This window comes from Zeugodacus cucurbitae, chromosome 6 (assembly GCF_028554725.1).
Source record: "Zeugodacus cucurbitae isolate PBARC_wt_2022May chromosome 6, idZeuCucr1.2, whole genome shotgun sequence".
Taxonomy (NCBI): domain Eukaryota; kingdom Metazoa; phylum Arthropoda; class Insecta; order Diptera; family Tephritidae; genus Zeugodacus; species Zeugodacus cucurbitae.
The window spans coordinates 39,859-63,190 of NC_071671.1; the positions used below are offsets into that span (position 1 = coordinate 39,859).

The 23,332-nt window shown below is 33.8% G+C and overlaps 4 protein-coding genes across 10 annotated transcripts; 2 read left to right on the plus strand and 2 right to left on the minus strand.

Annotated features, from left to right (window-relative positions):
- The first annotated feature begins 5,172 nt into the window (after window positions 1-5,172).
- LOC105213482 (uncharacterized) lies at window positions 5,173-9,962 on the plus strand. 5 transcript variants are annotated; one of them, XM_029041169.2, is made up of 6 exons: window positions 5,173-5,329; window positions 7,275-7,840; window positions 8,268-8,757; window positions 8,849-9,023; window positions 9,087-9,188; window positions 9,642-9,962. In XM_029041169.2, the coding sequence occupies exons 2-6, from the start codon at window positions 7,486-7,488 to the stop codon at window positions 9,798-9,800; spliced, it is 1,281 nt and encodes a 426-aa protein (XP_028897002.2). In that variant the 5' UTR covers window positions 5,173-5,329; window positions 7,275-7,485; the 3' UTR covers window positions 9,801-9,962. The 5 variants fall into 5 exon arrangements, with proteins under 5 accessions (XP_028897002.2, XP_028897004.2, XP_028897003.2 ...); XM_029041171.2 differs by lacking the exon at window positions 5,173-5,329 and adding an exon at window positions 5,415-5,556; XM_029041170.2 differs by lacking the exon at window positions 5,173-5,329 and adding an exon at window positions 5,609-5,631.
- Window positions 9,963-11,376: 1,414 nt separating this feature from the next.
- On the plus strand, window positions 11,377-16,654 carry LOC105213481 (ankyrin repeat domain-containing protein 13D). Of its 2 annotated transcripts, none has more exons than XM_011186354.3 (10): window positions 11,377-11,664; window positions 12,718-12,850; window positions 12,919-13,089; window positions 13,177-13,320; window positions 13,570-13,886; window positions 13,960-14,058; window positions 14,697-14,885; window positions 15,057-15,387; window positions 15,439-15,637; window positions 15,914-16,278. In XM_011186354.3, the coding sequence occupies exons 1-10, from the start codon at window positions 11,566-11,568 to the stop codon at window positions 15,990-15,992; spliced, it is 1,761 nt and encodes a 586-aa protein (XP_011184656.1). In that variant the 5' UTR covers window positions 11,377-11,565; the 3' UTR covers window positions 15,993-16,278. The 2 variants fall into 2 exon arrangements, with proteins under 2 accessions (XP_011184656.1, XP_011184655.1); XM_011186353.3 differs by lacking the exon at window positions 15,914-16,278 and adding an exon at window positions 16,296-16,654 and having other exon boundaries at window positions 11,378-11,664.
- An 815-nt stretch (window positions 16,655-17,469) lies between these two features.
- LOC105213479 (exostosin-3) lies at window positions 17,470-21,094 on the minus strand. Of its 2 annotated transcripts, none has more exons than XM_011186352.3 (5): window positions 20,703-21,094; window positions 20,511-20,636; window positions 18,811-20,433; window positions 17,917-18,753; window positions 17,470-17,832 (listed from the first exon to the last, which is right to left on the minus strand). In XM_011186352.3, the coding sequence occupies exons 1-5, from the start codon at window positions 20,940-20,942 to the stop codon at window positions 17,728-17,730; spliced, it is 2,931 nt and encodes a 976-aa protein (XP_011184654.1). In that variant the 5' UTR covers window positions 20,943-21,094; the 3' UTR covers window positions 17,470-17,727. The 2 variants fall into 2 exon arrangements, with proteins under 2 accessions (XP_011184654.1, XP_011184653.1); XM_011186351.3 differs by having other exon boundaries at window positions 20,511-20,639.
- Window positions 21,095-21,192: 98 nt separating this feature from the next.
- On the minus strand, window positions 21,193-22,297 carry LOC105213478 (proteasome subunit beta type-5-like). The gene is made up of 2 exons (XM_011186350.3): window positions 22,042-22,297; window positions 21,193-21,984 (listed from the first exon to the last, which is right to left on the minus strand). Exons 1-2 carry the CDS (start codon window positions 22,162-22,164, stop codon window positions 21,301-21,303), a joined length of 807 nt encoding a protein of 268 aa, XP_011184652.1. The 5' UTR covers window positions 22,165-22,297; the 3' UTR covers window positions 21,193-21,300.
- Window positions 22,298-23,332: the final 1,035 nt, after the last annotated feature.

The following is a 23,332-nucleotide window of genomic DNA, read 5'->3' on the forward strand; positions in this document are numbered from 1 at the left end:
TCACCAGGAGCGTGACAATCATATGAGTACCATAAAAACCAAATTTTTCACTTTGACACGCTCCTGAGGAGCGGGTGCGTCCGGGTGGTGGCTCAAACGCTTTGGGCCACCTAGTAGGTTCCATTGGCTACCATTAGAGCCATTTTTGGCGAACCTAGCTTCACCAGGAGCGTGACAATCATATGAGTACCATAAAACCGATCTTTTCACTTTGACACGCTTGGACACGCTCCTGAGGAGCGGGTGCGTCCGGGTGGTGGCTCAAACGCTTTGGGCCACCTAGTAGGTTCCATTGGCTACCATTAGAGCCATTTGTGGCGAACCTAGCTTCACCAGGAGCGTGACAATCATATGAGTACCATAAAAACCAAATTTTTCACTTTGACACGCTCCTGAGGAGCGGGTGCGTCCGGGTGGTGGCTCAAACGCTTTGGGCCACCTAGTAGGTTCCATTGGCTACCATTAGAGCCATTTTTGGCGAACCTAGCTTCACCAGGAGCGTGACAATCATATGAGTACCATAAAACCGATCTTTTCACTTTGACACGCTTGGACACGCTCCTGAGGAGCGGGTGCGTCCGGGTGGTGGCTCAAACGCTTTGGGCCACCTAGTAGGTTCCATTGGCTACCATTAGAGCCATTTGTGGCGAACCTAGCTTCACCAGGAGCGTGACAATCATATGAGTACCATAAAAACCAAATTTTTCACTTTGACACGCTCCTGAGGAGCGGGTGCGTCCGGGTGGTGGCTCAAACGCTTTGGGCCACCTAGTAGGTTCCATTGGCTACCATTAGAGCCATTTTTGGCGAACCTAGCTTCACCAGGAGCGTGACAATCATATGAGTACCATAAAACCGATCTTTTCACTTTGACACGCTTGGACACGCTCCTGAGGAGCGGGTGCGTCCGGGTGGTGGCTCAAACGCTTTGGGCCACCTAGTAGGTTCCATTGGCTACCATTAGAGCCATTTGTGGCGAACCTAGCTTCACCAGGAGCGTGACAATCATATGAGTACCATAAAAACCAAATTTTTCACTTTGACACGCTCCTGAGGAGCGGGTGCGTCCGGGTGGTGGCTCAAACGCTTTGGGCCACCTAGTAGGTTCCATTGGCTACCATTAGAGCCATTTTTGGCGAACCTAGCTTCACCAGGAGCGTGACAATCATATGAGTACCATAAAACCGATCTTTTCACTTTGACACGCTTGGACACGCTCCTGAGGAGCGGGTGCGTCCGGGTGGTGGCTCAAACGCTTTGGGCCACCTAGTAGGTTCCATTGGCTCCTGGTGACGCTAAGTTCGCTACCAATGGCTCTAATGGTAGCCAATGGAACCTACTAGGTGGCCCAAAGCGTTTGAGCCACCACCCGGACGGAGCGTACAAGTACAATCATTCACATGATTTCTGCATGCGGTAGAGTGAGCGAGGCTACCTCTACTGCAGTTCTTCACTGTTAACTACTATTACTTACTCTTCTGCAGTCCTCTACTGCAGTTCTTCACTGTTAACTACTATTACTTACTCTTCTGCAGTCCTTCTATAAAAACCTCCCCTTACCCCCATCCTCTACTGCAGTTCTTCACTGTTAACTACTATTACTTACTCTTCTGCAGTCCTTCTATAAAAACCTCCCCTTACCCCCACCCACCTACTGTAGAGTTATTTTTATTGTTAATGTTTATTTTTGTTTGTTTGTATTATAGTTGTTTACTTACCTGTTCGTCCGTGCCGTAAAACTAATTTTCTAAGACTGCCTAATCCTGGATTCGAACTCGCTACCTCTAACCTATCAGTATAAAGTCCTATTGTCTGAGCTAATCCAGGTAATGGTGGCGGCGAGTTGGAAACTCTTTAATATGTTACACTTCATATATATTATTGTAGTTACAGATGATTTGGTTTAAAACCCTGCTTCAATATTTCATATAATATTGACATATAGGGGAAACGCAGATAGCAAAGACACAGAAATAGCAGATATTTAAATGTGCTGGCAGTCAATGGTAAAGAACCTAGGAAAGTATGTGATGTGATAGGAAAAAACGTATAACAATTATTATAGCACTATAAGCACTATAATAATAATTATTATACGGTATTTGCATATACGCGAATAAAAGTATACATACAAATCTACATTCTTCAATTTCTAATATGAAAATATGTAAATTAATATAAAATATATTTTATTTTTTAATCAATATAATTATTTTTCATTTAATATTTGATTATTTTTAACTAGACCTTATATAATAAACAATTATTTTCTATAAAAATTTTTGATTTCAACATATGTACATACTTTTCATATAGAAATTTGACTGGCGTACAAGCAAATTACATACGTGATACATAAACACATATGTATATATTATTTTCATACGTACTTTTGTTTGTATGTTTACGTAAGCAAACGGGAGTTAGCAAACGTACATACATACATATGTACACTTCGGACTTCTCACATAAGAAGTTCTACTGAGTTCTTACATTCATACTTCTATATACATTCATTCATAAGAACTGATAACAATATTATATGTTGACCCAATCTATACTACTATTATAAAGAGGAAAGATTTGTGTGTATGTTTGTAATGAATAAGATCAAAAACTACTGCGCCGATTTCAAAAATTCTTTCACCATTGAAAAGCTACATTCACCCCGAGTAACATAGGCTATATTTATTGCCAAGATCTCAACTTTCTGGAAATAGTTCCCAGGTGAATGTATCAAAAAGACTCGCAGCTGCTTGCTGAACAAAATTTTAAATTCTCTATCTGCAGCGGCTTGAATAACAAAATATTAGAAATATACACTTTCGCACTAGGGACTCGAACTCTGATTCCCAACGCCTTCATAATCAGAGAGAAAGACAACGGACATCAAAGGCTGGAGGTCGTCATAAGTTTTAGTTCATTACAAATAAAATATAATTTCACGTTCGGATTTTCGTCATTTTTCTTATTTTATAATATATGAACTCACACAATAAACGGGAATATATATACATACATATGTATGTGTGTATAAACTTATAACTTTTGAATTTTTTATTTAAACCCGTGCGAAGCCGGAGCGTTCTGCTAGTTATTAATAAAATTAATAAAAAATTATGTTTATGATGAACGTCGAACCTGGGGAATTCGACTCATTTGGACTGAGTAGGCGATTGAAAAGTAAAGTCCTCTCTCGACAAACAAAACTCAAACTCTACATCAACAAACTCTATGTCAACATCAGATGAGACGACACTAGGAGTTTTCGTGAGGAAACTTTTGCGCAACATTTATGGTCCTCAAAACACTGGCACCGGCGAATACCACAGACGATGGAATGATGAGCTGTATGTGTTATTCGACGATATAGACACAGTTCAGCAACGCTGGCTATGTCATGTTGTCCGAATGGACGAAAACACTCCAGCTTGAAAGTGTTCGATGCAGTACCCGCCGGAGGAAGCCGAGGTGGAGAACGACCTGGTTACACATGGGATCTCCAAGTGGCGCCGAACAGTGAGGGAAAAAGAGAAGTGGCGCGCTATCATCGATCCGGCTATAACCGGCTAAACGGGGTATACACCATTAATTTATTATTAACAGCAACACGCCACCGCCATATGGGCCTCGCCGCTGTTTCCAATTATGGGTGACACATTCATCTCGGTGGCGGTAAGTGGCAACGCCACTCTCGCGCCGCACTCGCTCGCCCCACACACAGATGCAGAGCCGACAATGGCACGCTGCCGCAAACACATCAAACCGGCAAACAACACAGCTAACGGTACAAACACATAAGCAAGCGCGCGTGCAACCGTTAGACCGCTAAAACGTTTGCCGTTTGCCAGCAGGGCCGACACAAATAATTTCACAAATAAGCACGTTCCTCATGTTGTTGTGCTCCCTTCGGGTGGCGTTGGCACGTTGATAAGTGTGTCAACAGCAGCAAGACGTTGTTCGTCATAAAAGCAGCGACTTAAAATATCTTATTTAAATAATGAATGAAATAACGGGCACACCTCCACCTCCTATTTTCTATAACTACTACTACTATTTTTTACAATTTCTCTATAATTTTCTCCTATTTTCTATAACTACTACTACTATTTTCTATAATTTCGTCCTATTTTTTTCAATTTCTCTATAATTTCTCCTATTTTTTATAACTACTACTACTATTTTCTATAATTTCGTCCTATTTTCTGCAATTTCTCTATAATTTCCTCCTATTTTCTATAACTACTACACACTATTTTTTACAATTTCTCTATAATAATTTCTCTAATGCAGATAGCAAAGACAATGACATGGAAGATATTTAAATGTGCTGGTAGTCAATGGTAAAGAATATTTACAATGGGGATAATATTTGACAATGTTGACATATAGGGGGAAACGCAGATAGCAAAGACACAGACATGGAAGATATTTAAATGTTCTGGTAGTCAATGGTAAGGAATATTTACAATGGGGAAAATATTTTACAATGTTGACATATAGGGGGAAACGCAGATAGGAAAGACACAGACATGGAAGATATTTAAATGAGCTGGTAGTCAATGGTAAAGAACCTAGTAAAGTACGAGATGTCAAAGAACGTATAATGATAAGCAGCAAAAAAAGGGTCAAAATATATTTTTAATTTGTAATTATATTAATTTTAAAATTTCTATAAAACATCTTGAAATATAAAATAAATTGCAAATGTAAATCTTAATGAGCAAGCACATGGAGAATTGACGTGAGAACACTTATTTCCCCTTTGTGTCTAATGATCTCAGTTCTCTCATGCTGTGGTGTATTATTTTTCTTTCGAAGTGGCGAGTTTTCGATGTTCCCTTTTTTTTTGGAAAAAACTTAACCATTGCGAATGAAAAAAGGTGATGAACAAGGCAATGCCTCTAGATCAATATACAACTTAATCTATGATAGCTTATGATAAGGCAACATAATTATGTTGGCTAAGTCTTCCATACAAAATAATTAATAGCTTAATTTGCTGGTCAAATAAAACACGCCTAATAATTATAACTTATAAGTTATACTTGATGAAGACTTATGTATTTAATTTAATGAAATCAATTTAAATTAGTATGAGTTTACGATAAATGAAAATATGTGGCATCTTTAAAAAGCTGTCACAGATGGGAAAGCACCATTGTTTTCCGTCTGTGTTTCGTTTCGTTAGTAGTTGGTATAGAAGTACATATGTGTTTATAATTACGCTTCAATAATAAAGAAAATTGCACAATTGTCTTAATAATTTGATTTAATAGTTTAATCTGTAGTAAATATATATAATTTATATTAATAATTTTGTGGCGAGGTTTGTGAACCAAAGTTATCTAAACCTTTTTAAGGAAATATGTTTTAAATAATTTTATATAAAATTTGTTAAATTTTAAATTTATATAATGAGTGAATGTATAGGGGAGCTAAAGTTGGTATATATCTTCGAATGATGCTCTAACAACCTTTTTTGGTTTGTTCGACTAAAGTAAATTCGCAGTCATTCGTCATTAAAGCTCAAAGTTCGAGCAAAATGCGCATAAAGTAAATTTCTTTAATAAATATGTACACTCATATATTCATTTTATATTAAGCAAGTGAAAGTAGAAAATTTTGATTGTGAGTATTAAGAACTTAAAAATGTGTCTGCTAATAAGAATGAATAAAGTTGTATGAGTTTCCTTGTATATATATTCCAAAAAAATGTTTTCATACGCTAACGATTTCGCAAGCAAAGTACATTTTGTATACATACAATACATATGTACAAGTGATTATGTTAGTAAACAATTATCAGCTGCGCGTTTGCATATACGTATGTATATATTAATTAATTTATAGATTAGTCCGAAATCAGCTGTTCGCTCTTGTTTTGTATAATATATCTCGTTGATGTAACACTTTGGCAATATTCTTTATTTACCATCAATTTTTCGTACCTGTATTCTTGACAAATATATGTGTGTTATACATAAGTATGTATCCAATCTTTGCGATCTATGTATCTATGCACCATACATACACCCTTCTTTGCTAGTATTTTGTGTGTATCTGTAATAAATAAGTATGTATATCTATATTTTCGTGCATTTTATTTAGTGGTAGTTGTTTTTGACTTTGTGAGATAGGATTCTATTATATTTTCGACTTGAGCCAAATTAACTCCTTGCACTGACTGTTCAATTTAGTTGACAGTGTTGTGTCGAATTAGTAAGTGGCTGAACGATTCTTTACAGAAGCAGTGGAATACAAGGAAATTGAATTTGGAATATTAGAAACTGAAAATAAATCTAATTGCTTTATATTGTTTGAGCAATCGTTTTTAAATAGGTAAAAAAATGTTGGTACAATTTTTTTTTTACAAACACACCTACACTTTATATATATAAAATTTTGATTTAAATTATTTGTATGTTATAACTTAATATATGTTTAAATATGTATGTATGTATAAACATATATGCATGTAAATTATAATTACTTGTATGAAAGTTTCTTTGTCCCAATTGGGTATATAATTTGGTGTTATATAATTATAAGAAAAAATTGCAATTATCTAATTTATTGCTTGATTACCTAAATAATATTTTTATAATGATTGAAATTAAACAAATAATTCAGTTTCGGTTGTAAAAATTTACATGTGAAATAATTCAAGGTTAATGTTGTTTTTCGTACTTAACTTAATCACCATAAAATCGACACAAAAATTTTAACTAAATAAGAAATATATATAAGAAAGGCTTATATTAAGAAATATTATATACATATAAGAAAACTTTTGCAAATATATTTATAGATGTATTATGATGCAGACACATTTACAAAAACGTCAGGTCTATACACCTATATTTATATTTACAAACAAAATAATACATGTATACATATTTGTTTCAACTCATTACTTTGTATATTTGAACATACCAGTCATATATGTATGACGTAATTTGCTTTGTTTTATTGCCAGCATATACTCAATAAAAACTAAATAATTTCTGAATTCTTTCAAGGTCAAGGTGTGCAACATTTGAAAAATTTTATAATGGACTTGTATTAAATAATTATATGCTCCCGATTTTGAGTTAAGGTCGTTCTGTGAAGATTTTTATTAGAATATTTGTATTTAGAGAGTAAAATATTTAATACATCGTGCACTGAAATTTAATTAGAATACTTGTATATAGGGAGTAATGTATTTAATACACCCTGCACTGAAATTTCAAGAGAAAGTCGTATTTTAAATTACTATATTTCTATTACAGAAGAAAAGCTTGGAAACTTTCGCGCAAATAAATAAGACTGAACGGAACTGAAGCAATTTCCTCAGCTTTAAAAAATATCTTATATTGTACATGCACGCAACAATTGACATAAAAGCAGATAGTCGTTAAAATTGGTGTTACAAGGACTTTTTATTCAAATCATCTGGCTATAAGCTTTTGGTGTTTTCATCGATACGTATATTGTTGTATAATGTTTAGCAGTATTGCGTCGTTTATCTTTGGATCAAGTACCACCGAAAGCACAAATTGTAAACCTATTAAAATTTCTGAATTACAAGAAGGCCAAAACTGTAATCTTACTCACGATAAGCAACGGGAAGGACGCTCTGAAAAGCATTCTAAAACCAATGAAACTAACGTTGAGTATCAAGGGAGACGTAAAAGTAATAAACGCAACAATCGAAAGAATAAAAACAACAAACATGTCCTAAATAAAATAAAGCCAGTTAATTCCGGACCAAATTCCGTTTTAGATGTCTTAACATCAGCATCGTCTGATGCCGATTTTGATTTAGGTGATGATTGGTTTCTTGTTGAAAAAGAGGGTAAGTGATTATAAAGATACTTTCTGCATAACCAAAGAAATTAAATGTAGTAAAATTTTGTACGGTTTTTGACATAAATGCTGGATTCCGTGCAAAATGGAAATGATATATAGTAAATATGTAATAATATGTAAATATATTAAAATGTATTATATACATATATTCGAATTTTATAGATAATATTTGTATGATATATGCAATCTGTCCTTTGATTAGAAGCAAAAGTGTTAACTCCTAAAATTATTTAAAGTGAACTCAAAAAATAGCAAATAATTGATATCATAATATTTTTATTAATGTACGTATATAAATAAGTTTTCCTAAAATGTATTGTTTGCTTCAAGTTTTTTCCCTTATTTCTTATACGAATTTTTTAATGCTGGAATTAAACTTTATTTTTTGAAATTACTTTGTTTTATTTTTTAAGACGTGAATAGCTCGAGCTCAAAAGAGGATTTGAGTTTAGCTGAACATTACAATAGAACATCAACGCCGATTTCGGAGATATCAGATTTTTCAACAGTGCACCAAGACAATAGTAACAACACGTATCAAAATCAGCAAAAGAATTTTGAAAAGCATAATTGTGACTTAACCTCTGGATTTATCGGAGCTAGTATTAGACCTACTGCAATAAGTAAATTTCGTAATACAACTAGCAAATCTGACGTTGATGGCTCCAACAAGTCGAGGTTGTTTGCTGATAACAGCGTCAATGAACCGCTGCACACTGTTGCCGATAATAAAGATTTAGGACATAACCTTAGCTGTGGCAGTAGTGATAGTAATGGTTCTGGAGCTAAACTATTTACAATGGTCGATTCATGGTATATGACACCTCCGCCATGTTTTGTTTCTACTGGCCCTATTTACATGGAAATGTCACCATTTGAAAATTTACTTATTGAACATCCTAGGTAAATGATTAAATTAAATGTTATATGTTACCACTGTTATATACTACCAACTTTTAACTTAACGGACAAACATCAATTTGTCTCCATGCAGTATGTCAATATATCACAGTATTAAGGCTGCTCAAAAAGCTTCTGAATGCTTTGCAAATTTTGATCTCGAAGCAGATGAAATAAGTCAGACTCAGGCAGACACAAAAGAAAACTTCAATCCTCTAGAGTCACATGCAATAATTTTTGTCAAGCCATCGTCAGCTTTATTAGGACAAGTGAGTTCAAAATGGTGTCTATTACATTTAATATAAATTAACTTTTTGTTTCTTTTTAACTAGAAAACTGATCCAAGTATCGGAAAAAGTGCTAAAACTCCGCGTATTGACAATTGTAATGCGACTAAGCTAAAAATGGAGCTATTTGCCTTGAATAGCCAAAAGGTGTGTATATAAGAGTGTCATTTTTTTAAATAATTTTTAGCTATGAATGATACATTTGTTATTAGGGAAGAATATGGACCTATTATTTGTTTCACTATATATTAAAAGTAATATGTTCAGTAATATTGTTGAAGTTGTAGCGGTTATTTAAAAATATGCTTAGAGAAAACGGTCGAAATTATCCAACAGTAAGCCCAGATAATTAGCCGTTTCTTGTCATAGTAGAAGTGATGTTAGATAACTAGTCTTGAGTAAACCAATTTTATACTTTATACTTTAAAAATTCGGCTATTGAAGCGGAAGAAGATTTATTTGGAATAAAACAATATGCATCACTTTTATAAATTTTTAGTACTAAATCACATTATGCTAAGCGAAATAACCTTAGCCAATATGTATTAATGTAAATATAATATTTCAATGTGTTCTTGTTTATTTATATTTATTCTTCAGAGTTTAGCAATTTCCGACCGTCGAAACCTTCGTCGTAATGCCATTTTGCGTGCAAATCAGGTGCGTGAAATCCAAGGCAGGAGTGCTCCTCGGCGTCGCACTGACATGCAACACTCTCGAGTTATTAGTGGAGCTAATAACAATCGTAAATGTTGTTAAGTACATTAATTATTATCAACAAAGCTAAACTGCGAAACGGATATATTCATATAAACCGATATAATAATAAGAATAGAAACCATGTATTTAGTATTATATATATAAATAAATTTTATTATTGTTTTTGAATAATATAAATAAATATATTATGTCCAATGCTCAGATCACTTCAGTTATTAAATATTGTGTATTTACAAATATGTACGTATGCAGTCCATAGTACAGAGAATCGAAAACTTGTTAGTGCAATTTTATTGCAGTTTAGTGATTGAAGGATTATTTAAAAGACCCTATTTTGTTTAAAATAACGAAACAATTATTTTAGTTTTAGATAATGTAAACCATATTATATTTTCTCACTTTTAGATAAATATAAACATTACTAATGCATAAACTTACCAAATTATTAAATAAATTTAAATACAAAATAATAATATATATATTAATTACAAAATACAATTTCTCAGCCGTACTTGGAATTTATTATTGATAATCTTAAACATATTTATATGGTTATTGTTTGAAGGTGAAATAGAACCAGGAGAAATTATTTATCTACAACATTATTAAGATAACGTCGGATTCATTTTGTTTGTATATGAGTGGCTAAATGAAAATATGTAATACATAATAGATGTAGGATAAACATCGGTCAATATGTAACAAGTTATTCTTTCTTATATTTAGCATGGTTTTGTGATTAAAAATATCCTGTCCATATTAGACATGCGCGTATTATAACGGATTATTACTTAGTAATAGGGAGGGATGGGTATACATATAACAGGTACATTTGAATGAACAAATACACAACTCCATAATATATTCACCCTACCTCCAAATTCGATATTGTGTCAGAATTTCTAATAATACATTAGAATGACATTGATTTTGGAGCTTTGAATATAGGATACATTTTAGTACACGATCCCCCAAATAAAAACTAAAATGTTTAGTTAAAAAAAAAATTTACAATAATTAATATCGTATACTAAATCCCAGCCGGAATATGTAACTTAGTTTCTATAATATTCCTATTAAAGATTTATAGATCTATGTTTTTTTGTATTATCTTATTGACTTCCAAATGATTTTAATAAATAAATTACGTAATACTATTATTAATTTTTTCAGTACATTTTCTTTTGGGCCTATGGAAATATTATCAAAGATATACGGTATGTTTGTAATAATGATCACACCTGTAGAAGAGTTTTTACCAGTATGTATATCAGTTTTGTCAACTCGCCCTTAAGAAACTATAATTAATTAATGCTATAGCTATGTCTAGATGTCTAGATATTAAAAACGCATGATAAATTATCCTGGCTAGAAATCGTTGGTAGAGCTCTCTGGTAATTAACCAATGGTTGAATTACTGGATTATATTTAGATGAACAGTTGGTAATAGTGATTTTTGATTTAATATTATACGTTCTCTGCTGATAGTCATGTTTACATGTCATTTATAAATTCACTAAGTGTTTCTTTTTGTGTATGTCAATACGCCCTGTGGTTTTTCGCAGAGGTAACATTGTGAATGCATAAAGTCGAAAATACGTTTATTGTCGTCTCTTTCGCAGAAGTTGCAATTTTACTTATTGACAGACGGTCAGCACAGCAAAGAATGCATTATCAATTGATAAATATACAGTGATATAGAACGGCAAGGGAATTAACTTATTTCCACTATCCAGAGGAGTAATATAAAAATCCATACTGGAAATATACCGAAACCGAAGGTGAACAAATTTTGCTTCTAGTCATGAAAACATTGGAGGATATTCAAAACGAATTTCCCCTACACTGGCTGGTGTGGATCAACAACGTAGATGAGTTAAAACGGGTGTTGAAAACGGAAACGGTGAGGAAGTGAATGACGATAATGAAGATGATTCGAAATAAAGATTGGTGATGGTGTCTATGTCAGTATAAACAAAATAGTGGGATTTATATCCATTAATTACACAAATTTTCAGCATCTGGTTTCGAATAACCAAAGATTTATTGTTTCAAAACTTCATAAAAGGGGGTGCTGTGCTACCCGGTGAAATGTCAATTTACATCAATATGCTAATTTAATTAGAGGTATTTGTAAATTTACACTTACATTTCTGAATGGAAATTGCCTGGGATTATTCATAAGCGAATCCATTTAATTTAAATATTGTCCTAGTTACGTATACTAATAACTACTATCTTCAAAATGCCATAATATTAACTAACTAAAGGATCTCTAAAAATTCCCAACCAAGCAGTTTTCGAAATAAATTAACATATATTGCACTACTATACATACGATATATACAATAATTAACTGTACTCAAGAATTAAAATCAGACACCTGAGGCCATGGAAGATCTTTATCCCTCAACAGAACGTATAATGTCCAATAGCACGGAATGTATATATTTGTACTTTGCGTTAAATAGCAGTTGGGACAACAAAAAGTTTAGGAAGAACTACCTACAATAAAATTGATATTTTGATGTCTAATATACAGTAGAACTTCTCTAAATGGAATCACCATAATCTACAAAAAAAACTTCGAGTTAGAGAGACTTCGACTTTTAGAAACTTTCTTTAAAACATGCTCCTTTAAATTGTTCCTTGATAGTAAAATTTTAAACTTTGTATTATGTCCTGGTCGAAAAGTTCGATTTATGGGAGAAGATTTGTATGAAAAGATGTCTATTGCCAATGTAAGAGTTCGAGTTATGGAGAACTTCGAGTTATAGAAGTTTGAGTTATGGAAGCTACTTTGTATGAAATATGTTTTCTAAACGCTATTGCCAATTCAAAAGTTCAAGTTATGGAGATCTTTGACTTATAGAAGTTCGAGTTATGGAAGTTGTATATATATGTACTTATTGTTTTATAATAATCTATCCAATAATTATACGTTTTTGTTCAATAGATTGACAAAGAAAAAGTCGATAACCATGGACGAACACCATTAATGTTAGCCGTAAAATTATCACATTTACAGTGTGTCAAGTGCCTTTTAGCGGCTAAATGTAACGCCAGCTTCGAACATGAAGGATGGTCAGGTAAAAAATTTGCAACACTTATTTTCCTTTTATAAAATAATATACGATTTTAAACGACTATCTCTCAGTGGTACAAGAAGCCGTTTGTTCAGGAGATGAAGCTATATTAACTGCTATCATAGAGGTCCGCGATTTGCAGCGTCATATTCAACGAGTAACACATGTACCGAAATTGCTACAACACTTATTAGACGCTCCCGATTTCTATATTGAAATGAAATGGGAATTCACATCTTGGGGTAGGTATTGGTTTAACCTATTAGAGTCATAGAAAAGTTGAAATCGTAACTTGATGTTAACCTAATAAGCTTAATCAAATATTCCAGTACCCCTCATGTCTCGGCTTTGTCCTAGTGACACCTACAAAGTTTATAAACGTGGTGCGAATGTCCGAATCGATACCACATTGCTTGGTTTTGATAACAATACTTGGCAACGAGGGAATCGCTCTTACATTTTCAAAGGAGAAAGTAAGTAAAAATGTAAAATGGAAGTACAGAGAGTTAAGGAAGTATACATAAATTCAATTCTCGACAATAGTAGTATATTATTCTTGTTACAACGGCATGTTATATTTATTGATTGACTTTTGCATGTTGTTTTGGTTATATCAAGCTATACATACATATATCTACTTGGCTTCGTTCATACTTGATCATTGTCTTAACTATATGCTTTTTTAAATTATACTCTTATAATTATTTGTTTTTAACGTGTAGAAGATTCTGCCGTAATGATTGAAATCGATCACGACACTCATGAAGTAATGGAGGAACAAATGAATAGTGATATAGGAGACATTGTGGCAATACCACCCCCGATTGGAGCTGTACGTGCAAGGCTAAATGCGCCTGTTATTACGAATAACATTGAAATTGATAAAATTAGCTTTGAACGTAACAAATCAGGGATTTGGGGCTGGCGTAGTGAAAAGTCCGAAGTAGTTAATGGATATAATTGTAAAGTTTATGGAGCGAGCAACGTTGAGTTTATAACGCGCACACGAATGGATCATTTAAATGAGGACCAAATAAAGGTACGACAATTTATTTTCATTGAACACTGTAAATATGTAAAATATATTTAAAAATATATTCATTTTAACGCAGAATAAATGTGCGCGCACGCCATTGCATAGCTTTTTAGGTATTGCTGATGATGAAGTTTCCAGTATACGCTCTAATGAGGGAATAAATTCCAAAGAACGGGTAATATTTCATATGAAAAATATAAAAGTATATTATCATTTTCCAGGCGACATCCAATAATATGTATGTATGTATTAATGTGAGTATTGTTTGACTTATTCGTAAAATATAAAAATTACAATCGCACTGCAATAGGTTTGTTCAACTTGTACAAAGAAATTAAATTTTTTGTCACAATATCCCGGTTTAACGTGTTTTGATTTTTTACAAATTTTAATGAAATATTTAGTGTTATTTATATAGAATCCATGTTATATATATATATATTTATAGAACTTGGTACTTGAGTTCAATGGTACACTTGATAAGGCTAATATTTCAGATGTGCAAAGTTAAATCAGTTAATTAACAGTAAATTGAAAAAAATATACTAGTTATAAATATCTTTTCGGAATATCGGTAAATATATAATGCATTATAACAAAAATAAATGAAAATATTATGTTGGACATTCTTTAGTTTGGTGCCGAGAATTATTGAAACCTGATTATTTCAGTATATAGTTCATAATGAATAGATCGCCAATTGTGAAGGTTGGCTTAATAGAGCTGTTCCTGTAACGCTACCCAATATAGTGATTTTCACGCTTATAATTATATTGTATTATTGCTGATTTGGAAATTTTTACTCTATTTAAGACACCTTCTCCGTCCGTTGAATCTCGATTTCGAGAAGAAAGTTTTGAAAATTGTACGGGGGAGGAGAATGCCAGTTGCAGTTCAGGTACGAATTCACCCAAGTACGTTATTACTCCAGAGGAATATTTTTCTGTCGATGTCGATTTGGACGGACGTGACGTTGGGCGTTCCAAGAAAATCACTACTAAGGTATAATTGTAAACCATTTTTTTCTTAACTTAAATGTATAGCTTGCTTCATATGTATATGTACATAAATTCATTTTTTATGCAAAAAGTTGTTGAGTAATTGATAGTGCTACTAAACTATCATTGTAGTTAGCTTGCTCTATACTGGTTTAATATTAATACCTTTTTATAGGTTCAGAGGTTTAAGGCTAACTTATGGCTCTCCGAAGAGTTCCCTATGCGATTGCAAGAACAAGTTCTTCCTATATTAGATTTGATGTCAACTATGGCGAGTCCACATGTTTCCAAATTGAAAGACTTTATCACTATGCAACTGCCGTCTGGATTCCCGGTGAAAGTTGAAATACCGTTGTTCCATGTCTTAAATGCATGTATCACATTTGGTAATGTGTTTGGAATGACAAGCGCTGTAGAAAATGTAACTACTATTAATGAAGACGATCGCATAACTTGCATTGTGGATGATCGATGTTTTGATATACCAACCCATTACGCCAATAGAGGTATATATGTTGAAAAGATACATATATTCTTTTAACTCCACTATTTTTCAGATGTGGACTTAAGGCGACAATTGCCGATAGATGAGGATGATATGTTACAATACGCTATTGAACAAAGCATGGCGCAAACCACGAGTAGAGCTGTTTCTATACCAAATATTGCAGAGGATTCGGATAAAGTGGATATATGGGAAGCACTGCGTGGACAAGGAACTGATGGAATTCCAGACGAAGACGAACAGTTACAAAGGTATATACATATATATATTGATTTCTTATGTATATAATATTGTATATATTTCAATTACTTGTTATATATTTCTATTTAAACTATTTTCCTAATTTCGCACGACATATCGCTAATTATTGCCGATTTGTAGACTAAAAATTCCCTCTAAATCGTTTAATAATATGCGGGCATCCCCAAACCGTTTCACAGCTAACAATCTAGAATTCACAAAGACAAAGATTCACACAAACACATTAATAAATAGCGAGAGATCGCGTGATTCTTTATCGCCAACAGCTACACCTCATCGTGGGCGTACTCCAACACCAACGAATCAATTCAAACCCGACATAGCTTACATGAAAAAAATATTTAAATAGTTGGGCTTTTATATATATTATCGTCTGTCTGCTTTAAATGTCATTGGCAACATTTTCGCAGTGTTTAAGATTCCACGTCACTGTGTGAAACGACTTTATGTATTCATACTTACGTTATCAATCACTATTTAATAAATTCAATATTAGCTAATTTATATATGAACTCACTAGAAAATTTAAAATCATTCGCATGATATTCATATACGAGTACATAATATGTACATATATGTAGTTAGTGAATGTCTTTAGTAAATGCTACTTGCTTCGTATTTCCTATCCGCTTGTTCTTCTAAAAATAGAGTTCTACAGGAGTCATTATACGGTGCAATGCAAACTGGGTCCCCAGTGATAGATGATGATGATGATGATGGCGGATTCGGCTACGTGGATTCTGATTTGGCAATGGCTTTGCGTCTTAGCCGTCATGATCAGGAAGAATATGAATTAGAGCTTCAGCGAGAACAAGAAATGCTTGAGCAGGCCTTGAAGCTGAGTATGCAGGAGAACTAATTTTCTAAGTACTTCGGGCAAATTGAATATAAATATTTAAAATGTTGATAACATTCAGCCATAATGTTATATGACGGAATCACTTGTGGCAATAATAAGAAATATTCCTTAAATAAACCGCTATTGTAAAATGAGGCATTATGTAAAATTGCAGTAATTTATTACAGGGTTGTCTTGTGTATAAGGGGCTCGAAAACAGTGACATTACACGTTATACAAGATGGAGGGATTATTACACAAATTTTAAGTCAGATGTTTGAAACCATCAAAAATGTACACAAAGCATTTTTTTTAATTTGAAAAGAATCGGATGTATAAAGAATATCCATATGAGTAAAAGATCCGTTAAAATCCAAAAGCACATAGAAAACCAACCCAAAAATATTAGGAATATTTCGTACTTTTGTTTCAAAAATACACTAGGAAAAACATCAACGACCTGGATCGTGTTTCGACAGGGATGAGAACCCTCGATCGATTCACTAATTGCTGTTTTGGATGTAATTTTGACGGATAGTTATGGTCACGTATGTTGAGTAGTCAAATACTCGGTTATTGCTATTGACACCTCTTCATTTTTATTAATACCTTATTAACACAATTAATCATGTAGTGAGTTTTAAACAAAACATCATTTGTTAATTTTGAAGTTATTTATCAATAAAACTGAAAATATTTCATAATATATTTTAGGTATAAAAACTTAATGAATAAATTATTAATTACTAGATATATTAGTGACGGCGATAATCTGTTATATCCACTGCATACATTACCTAATATGAACACTAGATCTAATAACTTTGTTTGAAATCTAAATTTTGCAATACAAATTACTGCGAAATTGATATATGACAACATCCTTATCCAGGCTTACAATGTTAGGTGTATATATATAGAGTAATTAATAAATTTAATGAATTTATAATATTCCAAGGATCTTTTAAAACATACACTTTAAAATGAGTGTGGTTATATTTCACATGTATTTGATGGTTCACATTCTCATTCAATTTCAAAATACGTTTTATAAGCATAAGACAAAATTGACATGTGTTATAGATTAAATAATGTTGTACTTCGCAAATAATTTTTGTTGTGTATTGTAATAAGCGAAAAATGACAAAATATATTATCATTCATCAGTATATCTGCGTGTGGTGTAGATCTCGTAAAAGAATTTGTGAATATCAAATATAGTTAAGAAATGCATTGTGTATTTTAGATATATTTAAAGCACTTTTGTTTGTCGTGCGGTATTCGTGTTTTGAACAGTATTGAATCAGCACGGTATTGAGTATTTAATAACGGTGTATAGCCGAATACCTAGGAAGAAATGATTTAAATTTTAATAATTGTTTGAATATAACCTGTATATATTAATTTTAAAGGTTTATATTTATATTGTACCTGTGCAAAAAAATTTATACATTTGTGGCGTTCTTGGAAATGTGTATCGTCCTCGCTGAGCGATACTGGACAGCCTGGGCATCGAAACGTCCATCTTGATGTTACCTTTACTGGGGGTTTACGGGTTATATGCGAAACTAAGAAATTCATAGCTATATCTTCACAGTTCATGTATTCATCGACTTTATCACGTATAGCTTGAGGTAAATGATAAGTATAAAGATACATATAATATTTGTGTATAAATGCGGCTCCCGTTAGCACCATGCTGAGTTCACAACTGTAATTGGAATTATAGTTCCAATTTCGATTTGAGTTCAAATCCCATGCAAGAAATCGACCGGGAAATCCTACAACGCGATCGCGATGTTCTCGCCAAACTCTAAAACCAAATAATATTTCATCATGACGTAAATGAGCATCATCATCAACAGAGAGAATCGCTTCTGTTTCAATAACGTCGAAAGGTAAAAAACGATTATTCAAGGAATTTCTTGGGGCACGTACCACCGCCACTGGTACTCCAATGTCGGGCCAACGCAAGTCATCAAGCGGAGGTTTGGGGGAATTCCAGACCACAACTACCTTATGCAAATAAGGCAGACCGTAAAGGCGACCAAGAGAGTCCATTAGTACTTGTTCGCGTTCATATGTAAGCATAACAATGGTGAATTGTTCACGTGGATAGTTGCCTCCGAGTGCTTCACTGAACTCTTTGCCAGCACCACCGCTGCCTTTTCCAATGGGCCGGAATCCCATATGGGAACCAAGAAATTTTGCTTCTGCAGGCAAAACTGGATCAAATGGCAATTGTGGATACATGTAAAAAGGGTCAACCTAAGGTTAAAAATATAGTAAAACATTCAACTAAAGAACGTATCTTTATTCACTCACCCAAAGATTCCATGCCTCACCAGATTGCATACGTAAAATTGTGTAATTACGACGAAATGCTGGACTGGGGTACGGCGGTTCTATAGGTCCCAATGATTCCTCTGGTTCCGTATCTAAGCCTACAGGGGGATCAGATTTTAGCGGAATAAATGTATTGTTAAATACACTCTGTGCGATAATAGGTAGGACTGGACGTGGTGGTATACCAAGGCGGTCACGTAGGCTAGCTATTATTGTATCGACCGTTGCTTGCACTGAGCTTAAGTATCTCTCCCAAATCTGTCGACCTTGGCGGCGCATTTGTACTAAATCAACATCTTGCACTGCCCGTAACAAAAAATGCAGTTCGGTAATGCGAGCTTTCGGCAGCAAAATTGTTAAACGTCGCCAATCTATGGTTTCTGCATAAGGTAAGCGGACTTCGTCAGCACCGAGGATTACAGGAATAGCACCAGATCTCAGAGCTTCATAAAGCCGTGCTAACATTAGAGTTGAACTGATTCGTTCTTCCAATGGCGGAAGAATTAATACAAAAGTCGATTCTTTAAGAATTGATTTTCGTGATGAGTCAGTACCGCAAAGTGCCCAATCAATAAAAGCCTGTTCATCTGATTGCTCAGTGGCTGGTATACAATGAAATTGCAATAAAAATTTGTCCTGAGTGGAACCTTTGGACATGTCAGCAAGATGATCTAAAATAAAATCATCTAATGGATGTAACTGCACTGTTTTATCTGTGGGACGCAATTCCCCTTGAAAAGATAAAAGATAACTACGTCGTGCTGGAACCATTGGGGCACATTCCTGCCAAACATCACCACCAGGTGGTCCAAGAATAGGTGGTACTACGAGATCATAACCGTGTCGGAATTGCAGTCTTTCAAATGATGATTGCACTATTATCGCTCGCATAGTATTTTGATTAAGAAAAGCATTGGTTCGCGGTGAATGTAAATCGCGCCGTGCGAAGTTTAACAATACGTGATTTCGACCATCACCACCCCAATATGGCAATTGGTAAAGTTTCTCAATATCGATGGGCATTCCCATTAAATGAGATTTGATATCGGTCTTGTGTTCTTCTTCTTCCACTGCGTATCGGTTGTTCTTCATTAAATCATTTTCCAGCATAGCTTCACCTATAAGCACCAAAAATATGCAAGCCATTTTAGGATCATGTACAATGTGAGCGTTGTAGCCGAGTGTTTGTTTAATAGTAGTTTTCAGAAATCCATCAATGTCGTAGCCACTCCTCAGTACATTATTTAAATCAGGATCGTATAAATATACAGGGAATCCAGATGTTAAACTACAACGAGAATAGTCGAAACAGTTATACATTTCGCAGGACAATCCCGCTTCTGCAGTTATTGATGACATTTTTCGAGGCAATATATTGGGGTATAAAGTACGGGGTAAAGCCAAATCAGGAGTATTCCGTTGTATTGCTTCTCGCTGAGCTACTTGGGCTTGTTCAACAGATATTTTTAATCTTTCTAGCTCGGTTTGTTCCCGCAATAAATCTTGCTTTAAATCTTCTATTTTTTGGTTATATTTTCCTATTTCTGATTGAAGTTTTTGCCGACGCGATTCTAGTTCCCGTAATTCTACGGAAACAGTGCTCTTTTGCAAACAGTTATTATGTGTAAACAAATAATATTATTTTACAAGTTTACTTTAGATATATTAATTTTACTTACTTTTATGTGCAGCATTTCTTCAATACGCATCTTCAAATCGCTAGCTCGCATAGAACTAAAGTCCTCATATGCATCCAAGAGGGGTCGACTGCGATGAATATCTGCAGATGGCACATCGTTTGTAGGCTGCTAAAAATATATATTCGGACGTGATGTTATTTTTGTATGCAATAATGATATTAATCAACTTACATTTAGTAAACTGTAATGCGCGAAAAGAGGCCATAATACTAATATGAACAATGTAAGCAAAAGAAATTTATAGACGCGTTGGAACCGAAACCACGTAAATATCATTCCACTTGTACCACTTCTAACATCACATTCAACTCCAGTACTGGAAATAGCTCCTGAGCAAAGACTACTTACACGGTGACGATTGCTTAAAAGTTGTGAATAGTTGGGAGACAACTCCAGGCCTAATTTGGACATTCTTCCAGTATACTTACTGAATTTGCAATATTTGTAATTATAAAATTTACTTTCGGACACACATCCTTATATTTAAATGGATTTATTTTTAATAATGTGAATTCCAAACCTAAACAAAATGTGTTGGTAAATATAAGGATGTTGGTGCTTATTAAACAGCTGATGTTCAGTCTATGATATATTCATTCACAATTGCATAGTTTAGATTAAAGATAGTGGAAGCATATGAACACTCTAATAAAAGAAAGGGTTTCAACAATAATATTGGAAAAATTTTATTTAATTATACCATTCCCTTAATGATAATTATATTATCAAAATTGTTACATACATTTCGATAAATTATTTAGACGATAAATTAATTTTTTTTGTTTTCGTATCTGTAGTGAAGATCTTTACAATCGTCTTCCGATATTTTTATCCAACCATCTTTCTTTAAGTGATATACACGAATTATGCCACCGGAATAAGCATCTCTGAATGTTGCATGATATATAGCTCGTCGTCCTAATTCGTATGCTTCTTGGTCTTCTAAATCATTTTTGTAACCTGAATCAAGTACACCATATGCATAAATTGAACCACTTCCCACCGAAAAAATATTTCCTTGTGATCGAGATCCTTCCGAATCAACATAGTATAGACCGGCTCCTTTATCATCATAACCAGCTAGCATCATACCCATACTCAAACCCATGCCTTTATACTCATGAGCAATATTGGCCATGATTTTACTTGCGGCTGCTACAGAAATGTGCTTTTTGTTTCGTAGTTCATGTAGGCGGCATTCCTTTGCAAGAACACGATCCCAGTATACACAATCAGCAGCTCCACCAGCTAACGTACCCAGCAAATACTTGTTGATTTCTACAATTTTTTTCATTTCCTGAGAACCAATAAACTGACCACCAGTTGCACGAGAATCAACCGCCAATATAACACCTCCTTTGTACTTGAATCCCAAAGTTGTAGTACCGTGGTCATAATTAATTTTAATACCTTCCTTTGCTCCAGCGTCATGTAGAGATTTTATATCCACCAACTACAATAAGAAATCACATTAAATACCTTAATTAATAATAAAGACCACAGAACTCACATTACCAGACGGCGGAGCCAACAAGCAATAGGGGTTCTCAAGATTGTATGTCTGACATGACAACGCCATTCTATCTTTCAAGTATGACGTGTTTGTAATTCCAGCTATTGCTGCTAAAGCCATTTCAGAAATTTAAATAGTTTTACTTTCTTCTGTAGACGAAATTTAATTAAATGTCTTAGTTGCAGATGACAAGCAAAATTTTATCATCTAATAAATAATGACGTTCAAAATAACTTTTATTTCATTTGAAACGGTCTAGCTCACAATAGAATTATTTAATGTTGCCAATTTAATTTACCTTATCGTTTAGAATCCAAAATTTGTATATAAATTTATAGATTGTGAAGAACATTCTAAAATATCCTGTGGTTACTCCCCAATTGTATTTCAATTAACAAATATGTAAAATTCGTATATAAAGTTTTTGTCGAGTTTTGATAATAATGTACGTTGTGAACCATTTCTTTTTGTGAATTCCCAGCAAGTCATGCCCAGCAAGTCATGGGTACTGAAACTCCAACACATTCAAAGAAATTTTAATAACACCACTACATACACACATACACAACAAAGGGTAAAATGTGCATAAACATTTAACTCAACTCTTCTCTTATACAGCACCCTGAATGATAGAAAGAAACAACTAAAGTTCTCGTGTTTGAACAAGTTTTGTTTTGAGCTATATCATGGCTGCTTGTGAAGTATTATTTTGCGTGTTTTATTTAATTCAGTGATCTGCAGCCTAATTAAAGTTTAAATTTTTGAAGCACGCATTTTTAAATAAGTAAAACGTAAAATAAAAGTTTTCTAAAGCCAAAATATGGAATTGAAAAGGGTGATACAGAAATACTTCATTGCACTGTCAATTCGAAGCACGCAATAGAAGCTACGCCAACAATGGTCAACATCAATGGCGAAACCATTTAATACGTAAATAATTGTTGAATATAATAATATTATCTTGCCTTAAATTCTAATTAATTTTCCACACAGATATTTCAAACCTCATATGGCGCGTTAAAGGTACGCAAACTTATTGGTGTCACTTATTGTACCAGCGTAGAACTTTCGAAGCGATGGAATATATGCTGCAAGCAAATCCAAAACTATGGACGCAAACGCTGCTACATGGAACACAAATCATTCACACACCAGATATTACGTTTAATGTCACTTTTTTGCGTGCAATTAAACCTTTTGGTCAATACAAGCACGAGAATTGGAACGACATGGCGTGTGTCAACTGGGTTTTGCCAATGAGCTAGAGGGCAAAGCAGTTTCAGTATCT